Genomic DNA, 19,246 nt, shown 5'->3' with positions numbered 1-19,246 from the left:
TGCTGTCATGATGCCTACCCCGGGGATCCAGACCAGGCCCAGCAACCCCGGAAGCAGGCATCAAGTTATTTTGGGCAAGCCCAAAAACCCCTGCTAGGGGCTGTTTGGGTGCAGTCCTGGCGCCTATGGCGCCAGGCTCATATGGAGAGTCAGTCCTGGCGCCATAAGCGCCAGGCTCATAGAGTAGAACTTACCTGATGCAGACCATGCTGCAAGCTTACCTGATGCAGGCTTGGAAGGGACTATTTTACCTAGGGACTATTTTTTACTCGGGTGGGGCTGGGGAGGAATACTTACCTGGGACTACTTTGGAGGCTATTTAAACCACGCCCAAAGAGCAGCACATGCTTCGTGTTATTCTGCATCCAGCAGCTTAACGCTCACCGTGCCTGCAAGTCTGCATCCAGCCTTCTGCCACACCGCCTCGTGTTTGGAGCTCCTAGAAAAAGGGAGAAAGAAGGAGAAAAGGTTAGAACAAGAGCAATACCTTTGATCCTTACCTGAATTCCCGATCCATCGCGCCTTTGAGCTGGAAGAAAGAAGTTATTTCATGCGCGTCGCCTCGCCTGCTGCAGCGCCGCGCTGAACTCACCTGCCTTCGCAGCATCTTCACATTCCACCGCATCCTCCTGCATGTTCCCGCCGCATTCCGGCACCTAAGGAGTAGACAAGAACAGCAAGGTGAGCCAAGGGAATACACAGAGGAATATTAGTAACCCCTCCATAGACTTACCTGATTTTACCACCGGGGGTACTATTCCTCTTCACGGGTCGGCGCAGCTTCCACTGCATCTTCGCCGAACCCCGGCCCCTAAGGGGAAACAAAAGGACAGCAAGGTGAAACAAAGGGACTATCAAGGGGAACCCTCCTCACCACATTAGACTTAGCTGATTTTACCACCGGAGGTATTATTCCCCAAGACTTCATACTTTCTCTCAGTGCCTGAATAAGGGAGAAAGCAACAGGTTACATATTGACATTATTTATCGAACTGTGTTGGAAATACAAATCCTTACCAGAATATTACCGGTTGCCACGAGGAACTCTTCACTAGGGTCAAGCTGCAATCTGCAAGGAATCGGACAAGAGTGAAAGTCATGCATTTGAACTCTTACGAACTACATACTTTTCGGAGTCAATATTGTTCTGGAACTCACCAATTCCTTCGAGCCAGTGAAGCAACTGGTTATCAATGCGCCCCTGCGCTCAATGCAGGATGGAGAGCTCATCTTTTCAAACCATCAGGTGAGACTATAAGAGGGGACATCAAAGGTGATCCGTGGGGAGAACAGTAGGGGTTTGGGGGGATTTACACTCAACTCCACGGTGGTTAATTCCCTTTCTCCATTTGTAGAAGAATATTCCTACAGGCCAAGCAAACGAAGCTAGGTGGGCCAGTCCAGTCCGTCATCTCGGCCCTACGGGTCACATTGGTGGAGACCGCAGCTGTCCAGTTCAGATCGACGCCTCTGTGGGAGCCAGGTGAGCGTAACAGCTTGTTGGACTTGTGGATCAAGGATTTAGCTACCATGGGAGCCTGGGTCTGCGAGGCGTATTGTTTGGAAGTTGTGTTGGGGGTGGGGGTCTTGGTAGTTGTGTTATCCAGATGTGTTAGACAGTTTACTATAGGAAGGGGGTAGTGCTTTCTTCTATTCTTGACATAAGTGGTGTCAAGTTTGAGATTCCTCATACTTATGCTCATGAGCTGTGATAGTCGGGGTACCTTGGTTGTTCTAGACCCAAGTCTAAAGTTTCTTTCAAAGGTGATGGCTGGTAGCTGATAGGTGTTGGGCAAGAGGGCTTACATGAGGTGGCCATCTTGACCAGAGCAGTGGTGGGGGTCTGCTCCCTGACCACACTAGACTGGCATAAAGGTGGTTCAGTGGGACTCCAGTGAAGGTGAGCGGTGCGACCAGATCTTGCATGAGCCATGTGATTTGAGTCCAATGGATCGTGAAAAGGTCGGCGGGTTGATGAAGATCGCCATAAGGGCTCGTTCAGAGGTCTGTCTGCTAATAGTGAATGTATCCGGGTGGATGTCCGGTCCTTACATGGGGATGCATTTACACACACAGCAGTTCTACCGGGTGCGTGCAAGGTGATAACGTTATGCGACCAGGTGGGAGGGGATGTTAAACTTGAGGGACTGACTACTGGGCATAGGTGTAGTTGTCGGGTGGCATAAAAGGGGGTGCAAGGAATACAATGGACAGCGATAGCAGATAGGGGCCTGTCTCCATGTTTACCTTTCATGGGATCAGAGTTAGCAGGCTTGATCCTATGAGGCAGGGAATCTCGCGGGTCGCAGGCTTGTCAGAGACCGGCTGAGACCTGAAGAGGCCTTTTATCCTGCCCTTCAATTCAGGCCGGCTGCGCCTCCCGGCTGGGGGTCGTTCTTCTTTTTGATGTTGTTTGCAGCCAATCAGGAACCAGGCTCAACAGAGCCTTTTGCTTGCCATCCGAAATGCTGTACACGGCGGTGGCCATTTTATAGCTCCCAGGCACCTCGTTGTGCTGGTGGGAAGCGCTTCTTGATGGGGGCTGAAGGGACCAACGGGGCACATCTCTTCCTGAAGACCGGCTAAGACCTGACAAAGCCTTTTATCCTGGCCAGCTGCACCTCCCGGGTGGGGGTCGAAGGATAGGATCGAAGGCCAGAAAGAAAGTTCTGCTCTAAGTACTACGGACTAAGTTCACCCTTAATTATTTCCAGACAAATATAGAATCGCAGCAGAGCACTGCAGGATATCAACAATGATAGCACAGAAGAATACAAGAACATGCAAATCTTAAAATATACATGGTGTATTTCTAACCGGCTAAGAAAATGTAACTAGACTTAAAACAACAAAGATGGAAACATAATGAATACACCAGATCTAACCAATGAAAGACTAGAAGGTATTTTTGCAACCCTTATATTTTAATAATTTTCTAAGCGCAATCCAACTAAAGATGCAGAGCAAAATCTAGGCCCAAATATAGCTGCTTCATAACAGAAAATCACTGTGTTCATACAGTACACCTGGCCCTGATTTCCCATCCTCAAAAAAAAAAAATAGTCACCAACAACCACACATCACCGAATTTGACCTGATTCACTCTCCGCCTGATAAGTATGCAGACCTGTTTGCATTGCCCTTCGCAAAACCATTTCTGACAATTTTGACAAAGGATCCCTAATGTCTTACAAAGGATCTGTAGATATAAAAACACAAAAGAATACTAACATGATTTATGATTGTATCTTTATTTCTTCCTATTATTCTTCCTAATTTTTAGGGTTGCAAACTGATCAATTTATGAACCCATTTTCTGTTTAATTTATTTAATTGACTTTTATTTATCGATGAACGTAACTACTGATCCTCCGTTTTGACTCTCCCTACCTGTAACCTTGGAGATTTATTATTTACAAACTGCCTTTAAAAAGCCCGACGGGTGAAACAATTTGGACGTAAGAGTTGGTGGCACACTAAACCAACATGTCAGGATGTTAAAGTCCCAAAGTTACTAACCCACTACAATTTGTGATGTAATGAAACAGAATTTGCACATAAATTTGAACAATATATGAACCGCATGACGTGGATTATTTATGAGTTGCGCTGATAATTGGGGAATCTTTTTACTCTTTACTATAAGTAATAAGCAGCTCGCAATACCAATCAGTAGGACACAAAAGAAGCAGACAAATTACAAATATAGGGAGGTGCTGGCAAGCACAGCCTAACAACAAACAAATCTTTCCGTACGAGACCTTGGGCTGGTTAAAGTAACCCATGAGTGCCATTTGGGCTTTTGTGAGAAGGGAGTCAAGGAGAAGGTCTAGGTCAGAGAAGGATGGGTTGATGGAGCCGTGCGGCTGAAAAATTGGAAGGATGCTTACAAGGGTGGATGGGAGAGGTTGAGTGGCAGTGAATTCAACAGGGAGTGGTAGAAAGTCAGAGGGTGCTCTGATATTTGAGCTACAGTAGCTTTGTTTAGCAATGCGTGAGACTTACCAAAAATAGGAATATTAGCCCAGTTTACAAAAATAACTGTTCAACATCAACGCCCCTGGAACGAAATGTCTGGCAAGTTTAGCATTGATTGTTTAAGGTATTTGCAAGTTATTAAAGAAAGCTAAAGGGTTGATGTGTGCATGCATGCCCCTACACACACTATCAATGTGAGGCGATATCATTTTTAGTTAAATAAAAAAGTACAACATATAACTTAAGACATTTTGTTTTATTGCACAACTAGACATGTATTTAAACTCTTCTTCTACATTACATAAATTTGCAGTTGCTCATACTGAATTGTACCAATACATTCCCATCCCAGGTCAGTGGCTCCTACAATTCAGCATTGCCCAAACCTTTCGACACCATTCCAGTGGCGCATGCTAGTCTGCATTGCCCCCAATACATTCCCAGGTCAGTGGCTCCTACAATGCAGCATTGCCCAAACCTTTTGACACCATTCCAGTGGCGCATACTAGTCTGCATTGCCCCAGGTCAGTGGCTCCTACAATTCAGCATTGCCCAAACCTTTCGACACCAATCCAGTGGCTCATACTAGTCTGCATTGCCCCAATACATTCACAGGCCGGTAACTTGCATAGTCTGCAAAATATTGCCCATTTTCCAGTGGCTCATACTTGTTTCCGTGTTCCCAATACATATCATGCATACGATACAATAGCATCAACTCAACCCACAGGGATACAACTCTAACAGAATCAGAAGTACCTGAATCAGGATACAGACCCCACTAAACCAACCCTCAATCTTCTGCATACTAAAACCACACAAAGCCACACAACCATCTCTCGCCCAGCAATCCGCACGCACTTTACCACACCTCATCAACAACACATAAACATCACCTACAGCACTCGAGGTCTTGCCCGATCCGATACTAGCACCAAAGCCCAGCACTCGATGTATACCGAGCTGAAGCTGCCAACAGCACATCACTTCTCCCACTCTCCTGCTCCCTTCCTCCCGACTAACCCTACCCATCCTTCCTGTTTACAGATCCACCCGAGCGCCCGGGGACCAATTCCGTTGGCGACGGTGCGCTATATAAGTACCTTTAACATAACATAGCATATCAAATCTGCATTGCCCGGTTTTTTGTCGAGTGTAGTGGCAACCAGTATTGTTTAAGATGCATTCTAGGGGCTGCAACGAAGGATAGAAACACAGTATAAACAGTGTTGCCTACATGTTAAGATGGATTTTCGAGAATCTGGCTTGGTGGACAGATTTTAGGAGGCCACCCTAGCTATGATGAACAGGGAGCTCTGAGAAGTTAGCCTAAACCCAATCAAGGTAGGAGGATGAGCAGTCGAGGCTTAGTCTCAGGAAAGTGTTGGTGGGGTCAAGGACAATCAATGAGTCCACACAGTAGGCCACACAATAATTCAGTTTAAACAGTCAAGTATACACATATTTATTTATTGTAGGCCTTCTGAACACACTGAAAAATGAATCTACCAGGTGGTATTATCTTACAACACTCTGATACAAATATACACAGTCATCATAAGTTCAAAGATACATCAAATGACTTAATCAGCAAAGCAGGCAAGTATTTCAGATGTAGTAGAGGATGGCACCAGATCACAAGACAATAACTTAAGTCCAAACTCTAAGATGAATGGGACCTTGTGCCGAAAGTCACAAGAGCCACAATATTTTTCACCATAGTGAAGTTTCTGTAGGTAGGTTTCAATAGACTTGTGTTGATGACAGTTAAACATTTCTACAACAATTTCACCAGAGGTAAGTATGTGTTTTCCTTTCTTCCAGACCCAAGGCTAACCCAGGGGCAGGATACTCGACCCAGCACTGACAACCAAAAGGTGAGTGGAATGGAATGAGGAGACAAATGTGCTTGTTCCCAATGTTATCCTATAGACGACAGGGGGGACAGGCACACCTCGTTTACTTACCCCATTGACTCTGATTTTCCCAAATGACTTGATGGATCTTATGGAGGTCACTGGGGGCTCCATCTACCACCATTTGTTCCAATGATAGGTTCCCAGGAGTTGCAGGTTCGACGATTCTTACGGTTGAATGGAAAACCAAGATGCAACACTTTTCGGTGAAGAAATGCAGAATACACCAATTCAGTCCTCTTCAGTACACTTCACAGGTTGGAGGCAAGTGAGTTCCAGTGACAGTCTGTGCACAAAAGCGACGACACGCATCCCTCCAGTCGCCATTACAGCAGCTGCTCGAGGACAGGTTCTTGTGAAGATGGAAAGCTGACATTCGGGGAGAAGGCTACTACTGGCACAAGCTGGCGACCACCGAAGCTTCAGAGTCGAAAGTGGAATGGCGTTGCTTCTGGTGAGGTATCTCACCAAAGAGCTGGTCAGGTTACCGGGCAATCCAGGGATACTTCCTAAGACTCAGAAGGGCAGGATCCTCGAGAAGGCATTGTGACTAGTTGGTCCCACTAGCTCAAAGGCAGTCTAAAGGCTGACGGGCCTTCGAAGATCAGGCACAGGAGCAGGGCTTCGACAGGCTGGCTACTGGAAGGGATGCTGGGCACCTCAGGAGTCATCTTCCGATTTTCAGCAGGCTGCTCTTCCTTAAGGGATTCTTGGCTCCATGATGACCTGAAGAAATAGCTACAGGGGTCCTCTTCTTATACAAAATCCCTGCCGGAAGAACGTCCAAGCCGACCAATGGTAAGGATCTGCATCATTTCAAACAGCCAGTCCAATCAAGGAAAACTACTGGTTTCACATTTGCCCCACACCTAGACTTTCTGGCTCCAGTGATGTGGATAGGAACTAGACAGTCCCACCCCATTTCTGGGACACATACAGAAAAAGGCATCACACCTCGTGAAAGCAGCAGCTTTCTCATGCAAGTGCATGACCTTATAAGGGATTTCCTGACCTGGCAAAGCAAGAAGAAGGTCAAAGAAGCAAGCGAACATCTCGTGGCACGGCCATTTACGACACAGTAAACGTGAATGTGCACACCAAAAATAATAAAAAGAATGTAATTGCTGCTGCCAGCTTGTTTTTAGGCACAAATAAAAGTAACCAAAAATCCCATGTGTAACAAGCTATGGTGATACATTCGTATCCCCATTGCACTGCAAGGTGCTGTGTGCAATATTAAAAAGTACAAGAACTGAAAAGGTAGGCATACTTTCCCAGTACTGATAGTCTGAAGGACTGATCATTTTCCCCATAACAATTAACAAAAGGCAGGGGAAGTGAAGCTGAAGACTTTACTTCCGCTTGAAAGGTCAGGGCAGGATCAGAACAGGATCAACACAGAGCAAAAAGAATGGGGTTCCATAGGAAATTATGGTGAGAAGCTTTGCAATCAGAAAATCTTTTCCAGCACTACATGACTTAAATCAAGGTTACAATATGTGCATCAATGTTGAGGGAGTCAAAGTCGTTTGGGCTGTCTCAAAGCACTTAAGTATTACCTTAAACAGTACTTTTCCTGGCTGGCGGCAGTAAGGAGCAGCAACACTAGATAATGTGCAACATGATATAGCTCCATCACCAGGGCTAATACTTGAGTACAACAACATGTTCACTTGTTCTGTTGATTTTCATCAGCTAGGATTCTTTCCTCCACCAATGTATTTTTGGTTGCACCAAATCATATTGCAATATATGTGTCATGCATACTTTAGTCGGCTACACAATGAATAGCAAATGTTTGCAAGCTGAGTGAGGCATCTGTGGAACAAGAGCAGTATCTCATCCCTGTGTTGGAACATCATCAGCTGAAGGTGGGGATCTGCTGGCACTCGGATGCCTTTACCGGACAAGTGTTGTAATTCTAGAAAGGAGTCCCATACCATGAGCTTTCAGAACCACTTCAATGTCTGTTTCTCCTGCCATTGGAATACATCTGGGCTCTCAACAGCTGTTGGCCTGCTGTATCCTACTATCAAGTTTGTATGTTGACCATCATCTTGTATCAGTCACTAAATGTCAAGAATACATACAATGGAGAATGTGCTAATTGTATTGTAACGTGGAGGTGAAGCGCGACAGTCCTCCCTGTCAAGGGCTGATGAGTTGTGAAAGCCTTGCCCATTGCCATGTTGTGACGCTGTTCGCTTTTCTGCCTTGAGTCTTTACCAGATGCAATACTGGGTCCACTTCCTGGTGCCGTGCTACTTGCTGTGATGATCAGGTTATGCGGGTAGATTCCAGTGATATGGGCCGCGAGTTCTGACCAACCCTTCTTTGTCTTTCCATGTCTGATCTGTGCTCCACTGCATGGCATGATGATTACAGATAGATCTATAAACCTCTTTGAATCTCTTTGCAGGAGTGGATTCCCTTCTCTGAGCCCTCTCACACCCCAAGAGTTATTCCAGCCTGCATGTATGGACCGGCGACCAGGACCATTCCAGGAAAAGCTTTCTCTGGTAAAAAAAACATGTAATTTTTACACCATCTGATACAATGCCCCATGCCCCCCACCCCCAACCGCACATCTCCTCTCCCCATCGCTCCTTATAGATTCCAAGCTAGTGTAGGATGCCTCAATGTACCATAGGAGAGTGATTTCCAAAGGGGCGTTGCCACATGGTAGCGGCCCAACGGGTGGGGGAGGGAAATTTTGCTATTAGAACATTCCACCCAATGGGGGCCGAATGTCCTGTTAAAAACAGGAAAGACAAAAGAGAAACATTTGAATATTGGCACAGAAATCCTCGGCCACTGCACTGTCTGCATTCGACCTGCCAGCATTCTAGTGGTCTGATGCTCAGTGTAAGAGCCGCATTGAAATGTTTATTTGCTGTCAGACAATCAGGATTCCGGGATTGTGGGCCCACTTGCAATACAAGCCTAGTTTCAGTTGATTGTAATTGTTATCTTCCATGCCCACCAACATTTCCTAATTGTGCAATGGTACACAGTGTACACCTCTTACATCTCTTACCCCCTGGTAAAGTTGAGCCCCCATCTGCACCGGTCGTGCCCGCTCAGCAAGAAGCAAACCCAGGGCAGGCATGCGAAGTAACAAAAGTGCTCATAGTGTGTGCACATTCAGAGCTGTGAGTTGCCAGAAGGGTCTGACCTGGATGTTGTGACTGTTTGCCAAAGAGCACTGCCTGGCTGTACTTATATGAAGAATGGTGTGTGCTCGGTGAATGTCTACTGTGCGACCAATCCATGCAAAGTATGAATAAATCCTGAAGATTACACGTTGCCATGTTTACGGATTTAGGTTGGGATTGGGGTTCACTGTGGGTTTAAGTGTTCAACGTACAGGTGGTTGCCGTGTGTACAAATGTGCATTGTATCTAACTGGATGCACTAGAATTAGATAATATATGTCTGTTCTTATGTGGTTATTATAGTCAAATTGTTGGTATAGCTACGACCTGTTATTTGCTTATAGTACAATGGGACGGATCACATCAATAAGGATTAACAACAGATTTTTGTTCTTCCTCATTCTTGATATTTTTGCCAGAATTTGGTTGTTCCCTGTTATTATGTGCTCTAAATTATGAGGAGTTCAGTAATTTGTAATGAACTTTTCTGACTTTAATGACTATGTGGTAGAGGCCCCATTTATCAGATGAAATCTTACAAAACCTTCAGTAGGGAAGAGGACTTTAATCTCTGCTTAATAAGAGATCTGAATCAATGCCCTAATGTGCCAATAGGCTAGAGCCCTGGGGAACTCACTCCTACTGGGATGACAGGAATGGTAGTTCTGATGTGTAAGAAAGGGAAAATAAATGGCCCTACTTGTAATCGGTCCATTGCATCGCTTTTGGAAAAAAGTGTTTTGCAAAATGGCTTACCAGGTATACCCCTCCCCAATCTATACTTCATCCTTGCTTACCGACTGAAAAAAAGTATGTGATTAGATCAGAACTCAGCTGGGGCAGGGCGGCAATGTGAACGAAACTGATCAGGTTCGGGATCTCTCGCTGCCTTCTTTCTACACAGCAAGTATATTCAGTTATGTGTAGTTACTGATGCGTGCGGGTGCTTGCGGAGAGAACTGAGACTGACAGCTGAGTTTGAGACTCCAGGCCGGACCAGGATGTCTCCTCACCTGACCTACCTTCTTATTGACAACCAATTAATGGCTCCTCGTATTCACCCAAAGGGAAGCACATTCTCTTCAACAGCAAAGGAAATGGGAATCCCTCCATTATTATGTGCAGGGTTCCATCTATGCGGTGTCCCTGCCTATATTAATCCTTAAAATCAAGTTAGTACTTAGTATTAGTATAAGGAAGGACATGTATGCATCTGTCTGTCCCTTTTTGTACCCTGTAGTCAGAGGCTGAAGTGAGCAGGAGCTATTGGGAGCGGAGTTTCACTGCTTCGCACCTAAAGCAAGATGGGTAACTACAACGCGCAATTTCAGTGGAAGAGAATTCTATAGCCTTGCGTCCTGAACACGGTAGGACCGGACTCCCCACCTTTGGTATCTAAATAGGGGGATTACTATCATGCCCTTAGATTCAGATCTCAAATGTCTGCCTGGTACATAATGTACACATCTACTACTGATGAAATAAAGTCCGGCTTTACGAACCAAGCACAAGGTCTTAAACTCTATGCGCTTCTTCACAGGCCACCTGTGAAGGGCTCAAAGTGATGCAGATATCTGGGATTGGTTGATGCCTATCCTCTGTTGGCCGGCCATCATGTGATCTCTCCTTATCCAGCAAGGGCACTTGTATTAACTCCTCTGTAGTAAAATTCTGGTGTGGGTATGGGTTTGCTGTTCCTGCATGTAACTATGAACTATGTATGAGAGTTCTCAAAGTGTGTGTGTATGTATGTATGTATAACTTTCCCACCGGAATCCACAGACCTTGGCGGGCAGTTATAGGTACCTCTAGTTTACTGTGGCAAATCATTATGTTTTTACTGGATTGGCCTTTCTGTGTGTGAGAACTCTACATGCTTGTGATGTGTACCAGTTCAATACACAGAGGTACTCCCCATAACTAGTATGGGATGATCCAGAGAACCTATCCGTTAACACTGGCAGGAGCGCTTCTTTTCATGAAATTCTGGACAAGTTGGTGTGCCACCATGTCCTGTGTAGCCAGCAGAGTTTCCTTTCTGTGATGCAGAATGTTTGTGGAGTAAGTCCTTGAGCCAATAACTGGGGAGTGTTACCCCTGGCACCTGCTTATATTGTATTCAGTTGAATGTGTCATCAGATAGCCATCCCCTTTATCAGGAGTACTGGGGATTTGTGGGACTGTCTTCATCTCCTTGTCCATAGTGGTGTCCGTGACAGAGGGTCTCGTGTTCACCTGTGTCATGAACACATGCACCACCATGTGCTCCTCCGCACCCACTACACGCTCACCCTGGCACAACACTGTGACCCTTACTCCCTCTCCAGAACAGATATACTGCAGTCTGTGTGCCATTGTGTACTATCTGTTCCACTGCAGTGTTAGAAACCACTGTGCATTCCACTCAAAAGCGTCTGTATGTGCGTGTGTGTGTCGAAGTATTTGGCAACAGATCTGGGAATGTATTGTCTTCAGACACACTGGTGTTCCCTGCACTCATTCCCATGACATACAACTCAAGAGTCAAGCTCTTCCCTGTCAAGATGTTAAAATGCTACCAATCGTAATTGTACTACAGAGGTGCCGCTTCTTGGTGCTTATCTTAGTTCTAATCTTTACAATCCTTTGAAGACAGCAGGAAGGCAATTTAATTTGCCCCTGTGTCTGTGGAATTCTAGTATGCCCCTTCCGTGATGTCACTTCCCATGACATTCTATTTCTATTAATGGTCACTTCCTGTTGCAAAGTTCACTCACAGCATAACTTGCCAGCATTATACAACACGTGCCACCCCTAGGTGACCATTACCTTCCCGAGGATCCCATTCTAAGACATTGTTTGCCTAGAATATTCTATCAACATAAATCCACCCTGGATCTCACTTCCTGGAGTATTAATCTCTCATGAATATGACTTACTGTGAGTTAGCTCCCATAGCTGTAACTTACCGTTTTGTCTAAATATCTGCGGGGGTTGTCCTCTTTTGGGGATCACTTTGCTTTTTCATTTACCCACCAAAATAGAGAGGGTAAATGGTTCTCAGTGGCAATGTTTAGCCTGCATGTAGGAGTCCCAGAACAATACAGTAAGGAGACAGAGATGGGAATCTGTCTCTAAACCCACACACCCACCCCTGTTCCCATAGAGGGCAGACCTGGGCAGGTGTCCAAAAAGGTAGACATTTCTTTCCCACCTCACTTAAAACCTGGCTACCTCTTAAAGAGGGTAATGCTAATGGCAATTGAGAGTAAATTATGGACTTGTGCTTTGGTGGGGGACTTAATGTACCTCTCTAAAATTCTTTTTCACTTAGAAATTGAAGTCATTATTAATATGTAACCATTATTTCGGAACATGGTGCTTGACTTGAGGACATTCTGGGGCCGTGTTTTAGAGTCTAGGACATGCAGATAGGCAACACATACTTTAGAGGCTGCCTGCTACATTCCTAGAAGATACAATGTGTACATTCTCATGAGAATAATAGCACAGTGCCAGAGAGGAAAAACTGCTTCCATTTCCTTGAATGGAGAACTCAATCCCCACCCACACCTGAGCAGATGACAGTTCATGAGGAATGGGAATCCTAGCTAGAAATGGATATTGTTACATTGGAAGACACTGCCACACCTCTCTATCAAGCCCGGGACACCTTTCCCGTGCAGGGAGCGTGCATTTATGTCAAAGGAAGCACTCAAACAGGGAAACAAGAATGTATATCCAGGAGGTAGAGACCATGCCCCAGAAGGGAAGCAACAGAGGCCAATTTGAAACAACCATAACATACATACTTAAAACATCATAGAAAAGGCCTTTTAGGCCTTATAGCAAACTGCAGGTTTGCTATAAGGCCTATAGAGGAAGCAATACGTAGTTCCTTCCTAGACTAGCAAATTGTATCTCCAGGAAACAAGAGTGTCAAGACAAATTTCCTCCAAGAAACATGACGTAGATACATTTCTATTCAGGCTTCGTCCTTCTTCCATTGATAGTAGATTATTGGGACACACCTTGCATTAGACATTGTTGCATTCTTACTAAGGAAATATTACATTCCACAACTCATGGCTAATATAGGAAAAACATAAGTCATATTAAACGAACTTACGTTGAACAACATCAAGTACACATTAAATAACCTCTTGAAATGAAGTAAAGAGTGCATTGCCCAATTTTAAGACAAATCACGGTCCATGCAAAAGGCAGATATCGCCAGATCAGAACGATAAGGAATTCTAGCTACTTGTGGAAGTGCTAGCCGAACGCCTACCTTTATTTGCTGTTGGATGCACACCACTGCAGACAGATTCCAAATGCATATGAAGGCATGAAGAGAGCAGTCACCACTCACGTTATTTAACTCTTCGGCTATATTTCAAATGTGCAGGACTTAAACATAGCCGTCTGAAATCGTATCAAGAGAAAGATATTCTGAAAAACAACAGAAACACATATGTGGGTTGGTGTCCAAAAGTGCAGGAGTGTAATGAGCTAATATTGGATACGTTTCCAAATTAAAATGTCTAATGCTACCCCAAGATAGATCAGAACATAAGGTTTGCATAAGTCACATACAAAAATTTAATTCGTTAAAATGAGTTACTGGAAGGACAAATATGCAAGATTTGTGATGGGAGAAACACATGTAGGGCAAATGTGTGAGTCTGAGATTTCTTCAGCCTTGCATAAAAAGTTTGTTTCCATTAGTTTAGACATCCCCCTGTGCGACCTGAAAGCAAAGAAGATGGTTGCAGTGCCAAAGACATGTTGCGATATCTCTGGATGGCCACAATGCAATAACAAATGAAAGAATACAATTTCTCTCCATCGGGTGCCGGAGTGCAAAACGCCAGTTGGTTGGAATGTCTCAATATTAACCTGAGCAAGGTCCAGAGGGTGAATGCCTGCACCAATCAAATAAAGACTGTGACTGCTAGCTCCGGTGCTGCGGTGGGATAGCAACTGGTGTGGGCCGAGCCTATCACATGTGGACAGAGCTGAAGAAACTGCTTGCTGACTGTTCCTTTCCTGCTGACAAAGGTTATTCTGTTACCTTATTTCGCTATGGAAAACACATTTTCTGGGCTGCTACTTGGTTACTCCCATCGAGGGACATTTGATGCTATGAGTATGGCCACTTTCAATGGGGAGGCTTAAAAGAGACTGTACAAATCTCACCACACAAGACTGGTAGAATGTCTGATGAGCTTATTCCTCTGATGTGTTCTGCTACTAAGGACGACCCTGCGAAGGATGCAGGAATTTCTTCTCCACTGCGGATGCATGGCCATGATCACTTGAAGATGCTGACAAGCAATCTTCTGAAAGTTGGAGTCCTGCAGGTCCACAACATTCTCCAGCTCTTCTATATCAAGGCACTAATTCCAGAACCCAGCTTTAGCCACATGATGGGCTAAATGAACGTGTGGTTAAGCTTGTCAATATGATCTGCAAACTCTTTCACAACAATATTCAGAAATTAAGTTAAATCCTTCTCTTCACCCGGGCATAATCTTAATTTTGGCAGCCCTGCCGCACACATCTCAAATTTATGGAGGTAAACAATTGGTTACTTACCTGTAAATGCAGTTTTCCAGCTTTAGTATTTATCATATGCTTGAATACTTACCTGCCATCAGACTGGGAACCATCAGTAACCATAAATGCCATACAAGTTTGTAGACTATCTACCTTATAATGGGTGATTTTCCCTGCAGACCATTGAGGGCAAGAGGCGTACGCTCTGCATACAGAAGCCATCTTCAGAGTCATGTAGTGTCTTGCAGCATGCATATACTGAGGACACTCTCCCATGCTCATTAGGCAACCAATTTAATCGTGATTTATAGAGTGCTCCGGCCATACTCCTCCTGCTTCTGAGCACTCGCCTGGGGATCAAACCCATGTTGCACATCATCATCCTATCCTCCCAGCAAGACAACCCCATATGGGATTCTGTGAAAGATGCTTACAAAAGAGAACTACAGTTGCAAGTAACTAATTAATTCTTCTCCCACATTTGATCTTTTATATGTTCACATGCTTGAATAGAACACAAAGCAATAAATGGAAGGAAGGAATGGAAATGCTGGTACCGTCTTAACAGGAGAGACCCTGAAGGGCTGGCTCTCCTACTGAAGACTAGCTTATAAATCCACATCATTACAGTAGCGCTTGGTGAATGTTTGAGGACCCCTTGATGTCACTGCCTTGCAGATCTCTTGAAAAGTAACATCCGTGTGGAAGGCATTTGTCACTGCCCTGCGTCCTGTGGATTTAATCCGAGCTGTCCTCTGGGTTGGTGTCCCCGCCGCTGCATGACAATAATTGATGCAGGATGGGACCCATCTGGCAAGCCTCTTTGTAAAGAGCCACTGGCCTTTTGAAGAAAGTTTAGAAGTTATGAACTACAACACTCTCTGAAGTCTTTGCTCTTTTCGATGTAAAATCCTAATGCTCATTTGTCATGGAGTGTATGGAGCAAGCACTTAGAAGGCGTTGAGTGGTCCTTAAAAAAAGTGATACGAGCTACAGAGCTTGGCTGATGGAAAAGTCATAGACACTTAAAATAGGAAGCAAGGATGCTGTTTTGAAACTGCCTTATCTTTAAATAACTTGGTGTATGGGTCATTTATTAAGAATGCCTGAATCTCCCCAACACATAAAGCTGATGTGATTGTTTTCAATACTGGTCCCTTGCACAATGAATTTAAAGTGTGCATTGGATTACATGAGTTTTGCCAGAGCTGCATTCATCTGGCAGGTGCCCCTGGCTAAGGATACTGGTGGAAAAGTCCCCAGCAAATATTTCATTAACTGCTTTAAAAGTGAGTCAACCGTACGTATTTCATCGATGAAGCTTGTTTATGGGCTGGGTAGAGGTTGCTGGGCTATAGTTTGGGAATTGGTGCCATCGATGCCTGACCACAGAGTAGAATTTTTGCTTTTCCAGGGTTCAGGCAAAGCTGCCTCTCGCACATCCAAGTATCGATCAGTGAAAAACATTATGAGAATTTGGGTGCAGGATGATGGATCTTTTTTTCACCAGGAAATAACAGAAATAGAACCATTGGCCTCTTTGTGACTTGGCAACCTTTTTACTGCCCCTTGTGTAACAAGAACCCAAACATCTTTCACCAATAGAATTAGAGAAATGATACTGCATGTCCATTCTTGATTATTTTAAGCACTCACCCCTGCAGCGCTCAGCCCGCTGATGGCTTACCTTCTGTATCACTGTAGTGCTAATGGCGGGATGTGGGTAGAATGAAGTGTCAGGTTTCCTTCACTGATTCGAACTTCAATTGCCTCGTCCCTTTCCTACTCATGCCAGCAGATGCCACATAGGATGCTTACTGGTTGCACCTTAAATTGGACAGAGACGTCATGGAGTAGTGATGTTAGTAGAAAAAATACCTGCTGTATGCTCCTTGTCCTCTGAACCCCAATCAATGAGAAGTTTAAAAAGGTCTCCCCTCCCTAAGCATCCCCAATGCTTTTGCAGGGTATCTGTGGACTTGATGTCCTTGAATGTGTTATTAACTGTATTTCCAAACAAGTCCTGCCATGGCTTTTATCTTGAAGTCGGTCACCTTCTTCCAAGCTAGAAACGCTTGGTGTGCATCTGGTGAAAGTGAGCAATTGGCAACATCAACAGCTGAATCAATGTCATGATTGCATGCAAGTTCTTCTTCGTGGAAGCAACTCTTGCTTCTTCCTGCTCGTTTAGATGTTTGCTAGCTGAGTAATATCATGCCACATCTCTGTCAAAGCTAGCTATGTTGGCTAGAGTATTTGCGGCTGGGATGTTTATAGAAGCCAAGGCTAGAAATGTTCTTGCCCATCGTCTAGAATCTGCCACCTTTTCTATGTGATGTGGTGATGAGCTATGGCACTGTATTCATCAAAAGCCCGCGTGCAATCAATATAATCACTTCTTCAGACTTTGGGTGGCTCCTAACGCAGAGGGATGCATTGTCCATAGACTTATACTTCTTGCCTGGTAGTGCTGGATAGGGCAGTGTAGATGAGAGTGCCTTCAGGATTTGCTTTCCTGCCCCCCACATGTTGCCCAAGATTGGGATTGTGGTAGTCTTCTTCCTTGTTCTTTCCCTCTTGGTCTTTACCTATTGTTATCCAGGAAACACTGCTTTTCCTATGTAAGCACCTGAAGGTTGAACAAGTGTGAGGCCCTAGTCATCTCTTGGAGGAAGCTAATCATAACATCTGGGTGAGGCAATTGCTGGCGATTCCACATGACCCCACTTGGAATGCCCCAATCCTCCCACTTTTCACTTTGGTTTACAATGCCCAAGATCCCCTTCCTCATGCTCTATGTGCAGTACATTGGGCCTGCTGTTTGTCATCAAGACTTGAAGGATGATTTGTATTGCCTCTTTAATCGTCTTTTAGGTCCTCCTGTGCTGGTGCTATAGTTTATTTTTCCCCAGGTTCATAAGCACTTCTCAATGTAGAAGTAGGCTTCTGCCTATGTGCCCCTGATTGTGTGGCCAAACCTATTTATTCTTACGCCACTCAAACACCCTAAGGATTTGTTCCAAAGATTGTATCAGAGTTGTCTAGCAAGCGCCCAAGTCTTCATCTCTTTTGCTGAAGTACATTGAAAGGTATTTTTCTGTTGTAGGCCCTGAGCTTAATTTTCTGAATCCATTTACTCAGACGATGACATAGCATGATACTCTTGCAAAACAATCTCAGGTAAATCAGTAGCTTCTATAGTAAGTGAAAGATTTGCTGATAGACTAATTGTGGATTTCTGTGCCATCAACAAGACTGCTGGTACCCTCAATGGGATCTCGTCAATGAGAGTCTTGTGAGTGTTACGGTCACTGTCGATTGGATTTTCCCCATTGACAAGTCCGAGATTGGAAGAATGATGAAGGGAAGTCTTGACTGGAAAGAGACCATTCACTTTCTTGGTGCCTTCAATGCTACCATTAAAGATGAGCCCATTGTTTGGGATTTGGTCATGATGGATAGTTAACCGTGGACGATTGTCTGTAGATTAGTGTTTGCTAATAGACAGACCTGTCGAAGTAGTAGGAATATCATAACTTTTAGAATTATACTAATGTAAGGACTTCTCTAAAGCAGAATGTGTAGCTTGGGAAGTCTTGTCAGACTAGGCCCTCCTGCGCATCTGAGTTTGCTTCTCTCTGTCTCCCAATAGAAAAATAATCTAGGGCTGTTAGGTTGGATTTCTCCCTGTAGAAATAACACATGTTCTCAAATACATAAGAATGCATTGGGGCCTTGGATCAATCTATTTGGGCACTTTAAAAAAAACACATTATTTTCCCCACCTTTCGTCCTTCTGTTGCCTTATTATCCGGGCATGGTATAAAGTTTGAAGGCTGCGTTCCACGCCTTTTCTCAGTCAGTAGGACAGTGAAATGAAGGTAACTCACACAGAAAGCAGCAGGAAACTGTGCAGTAGCACATTATGAAAGTGTGTACACATGCACAAGGATGAGTAGAGGCTAAAGCGCCTACTCGGGCCCCCATCATTGTACAAACAAAGAGCCCACACAATCATAAAGGTAAAACAGGCACAGTTAAGAGATATACCTCCTTTGCCTTTTGTGGTAGTGTGGGCCGAGGGAAGGCTATACTCACAAGAGCAGTGTGAAAATGATTCAGTAGCAACCCAAACAGCGAAGTACAACAGTTCACAATAAAGAAATGCCCAATCAAGGTTCTATAAAAATATATATATATACTTTAATCAAACACACCATGTACAGTCTTAACCAACTAGAAAGCACTACAAAAAACCCACCCTTCTAGAAAGAACACTGCATATGCAGGGATAGCAGATACAGCACTCTGGGTAATTGGGTAATGAGATGAGGGAGAAAAGACAATTAAAGACCGCAATGTTCAAAAAGGATACGTTCTTGTGTGTAAAAGAGATACATGCTGCCCTAGATATAAGGGGTATATCAGCCGCTTTTACTCACATAAGGGGCATATCGTCCGCTTCTAGTCCCCAAAAATAGGCAAACACTCCCCAAAAGAAAATAGGGAGTAAAAATACTACCAGCAAAAATAGGAAACGGACACGTGTCTCATCCTGCTTTAACCCGCACAACTCAATGGATTAATTTGCATTAGCAGTGTGCATAGTGCCACAGGAAAAAACTCTACGAATATTACTGCCTGATCTGAAGAGGTAAA

The 19,246-nt window shown here is 44.4% G+C and overlaps 1 protein-coding gene across 7 annotated transcripts in view; it reads left to right on the top strand.

The window, feature by feature from the left end:
* The window catches only part of CACNA1E (calcium voltage-gated channel subunit alpha1 E), a 3,100,882-nt gene that overhangs the window by 3,023,677 nt on the left and 57,959 nt on the right, over positions 1-19,246 (top strand). For all 7 annotated transcript variants that reach the window (XM_069641436.1, XM_069641438.1, XM_069641434.1 and 4 more), the window contains one exon: positions 8,314-8,413. In XM_069641436.1, coding sequence (XP_069497537.1) covers positions 8,314-8,413 — 100 coding nt within the window. The remainder of the gene's footprint in view (positions 1-8,313; positions 8,414-19,246) is intronic.

Source organism: Ambystoma mexicanum, chromosome 1q (assembly GCF_040938575.1).
Source record: "Ambystoma mexicanum isolate Mex_15411 chromosome 1q, UKY_AmexF1_1, whole genome shotgun sequence".
NCBI lineage: Eukaryota > Metazoa > Chordata > Amphibia > Caudata > Ambystomatidae > Ambystoma > Ambystoma mexicanum.
Note: the sequence above shows the minus strand (reverse complement) of the source record. Positions and strands in the feature narration are given on the sequence as shown.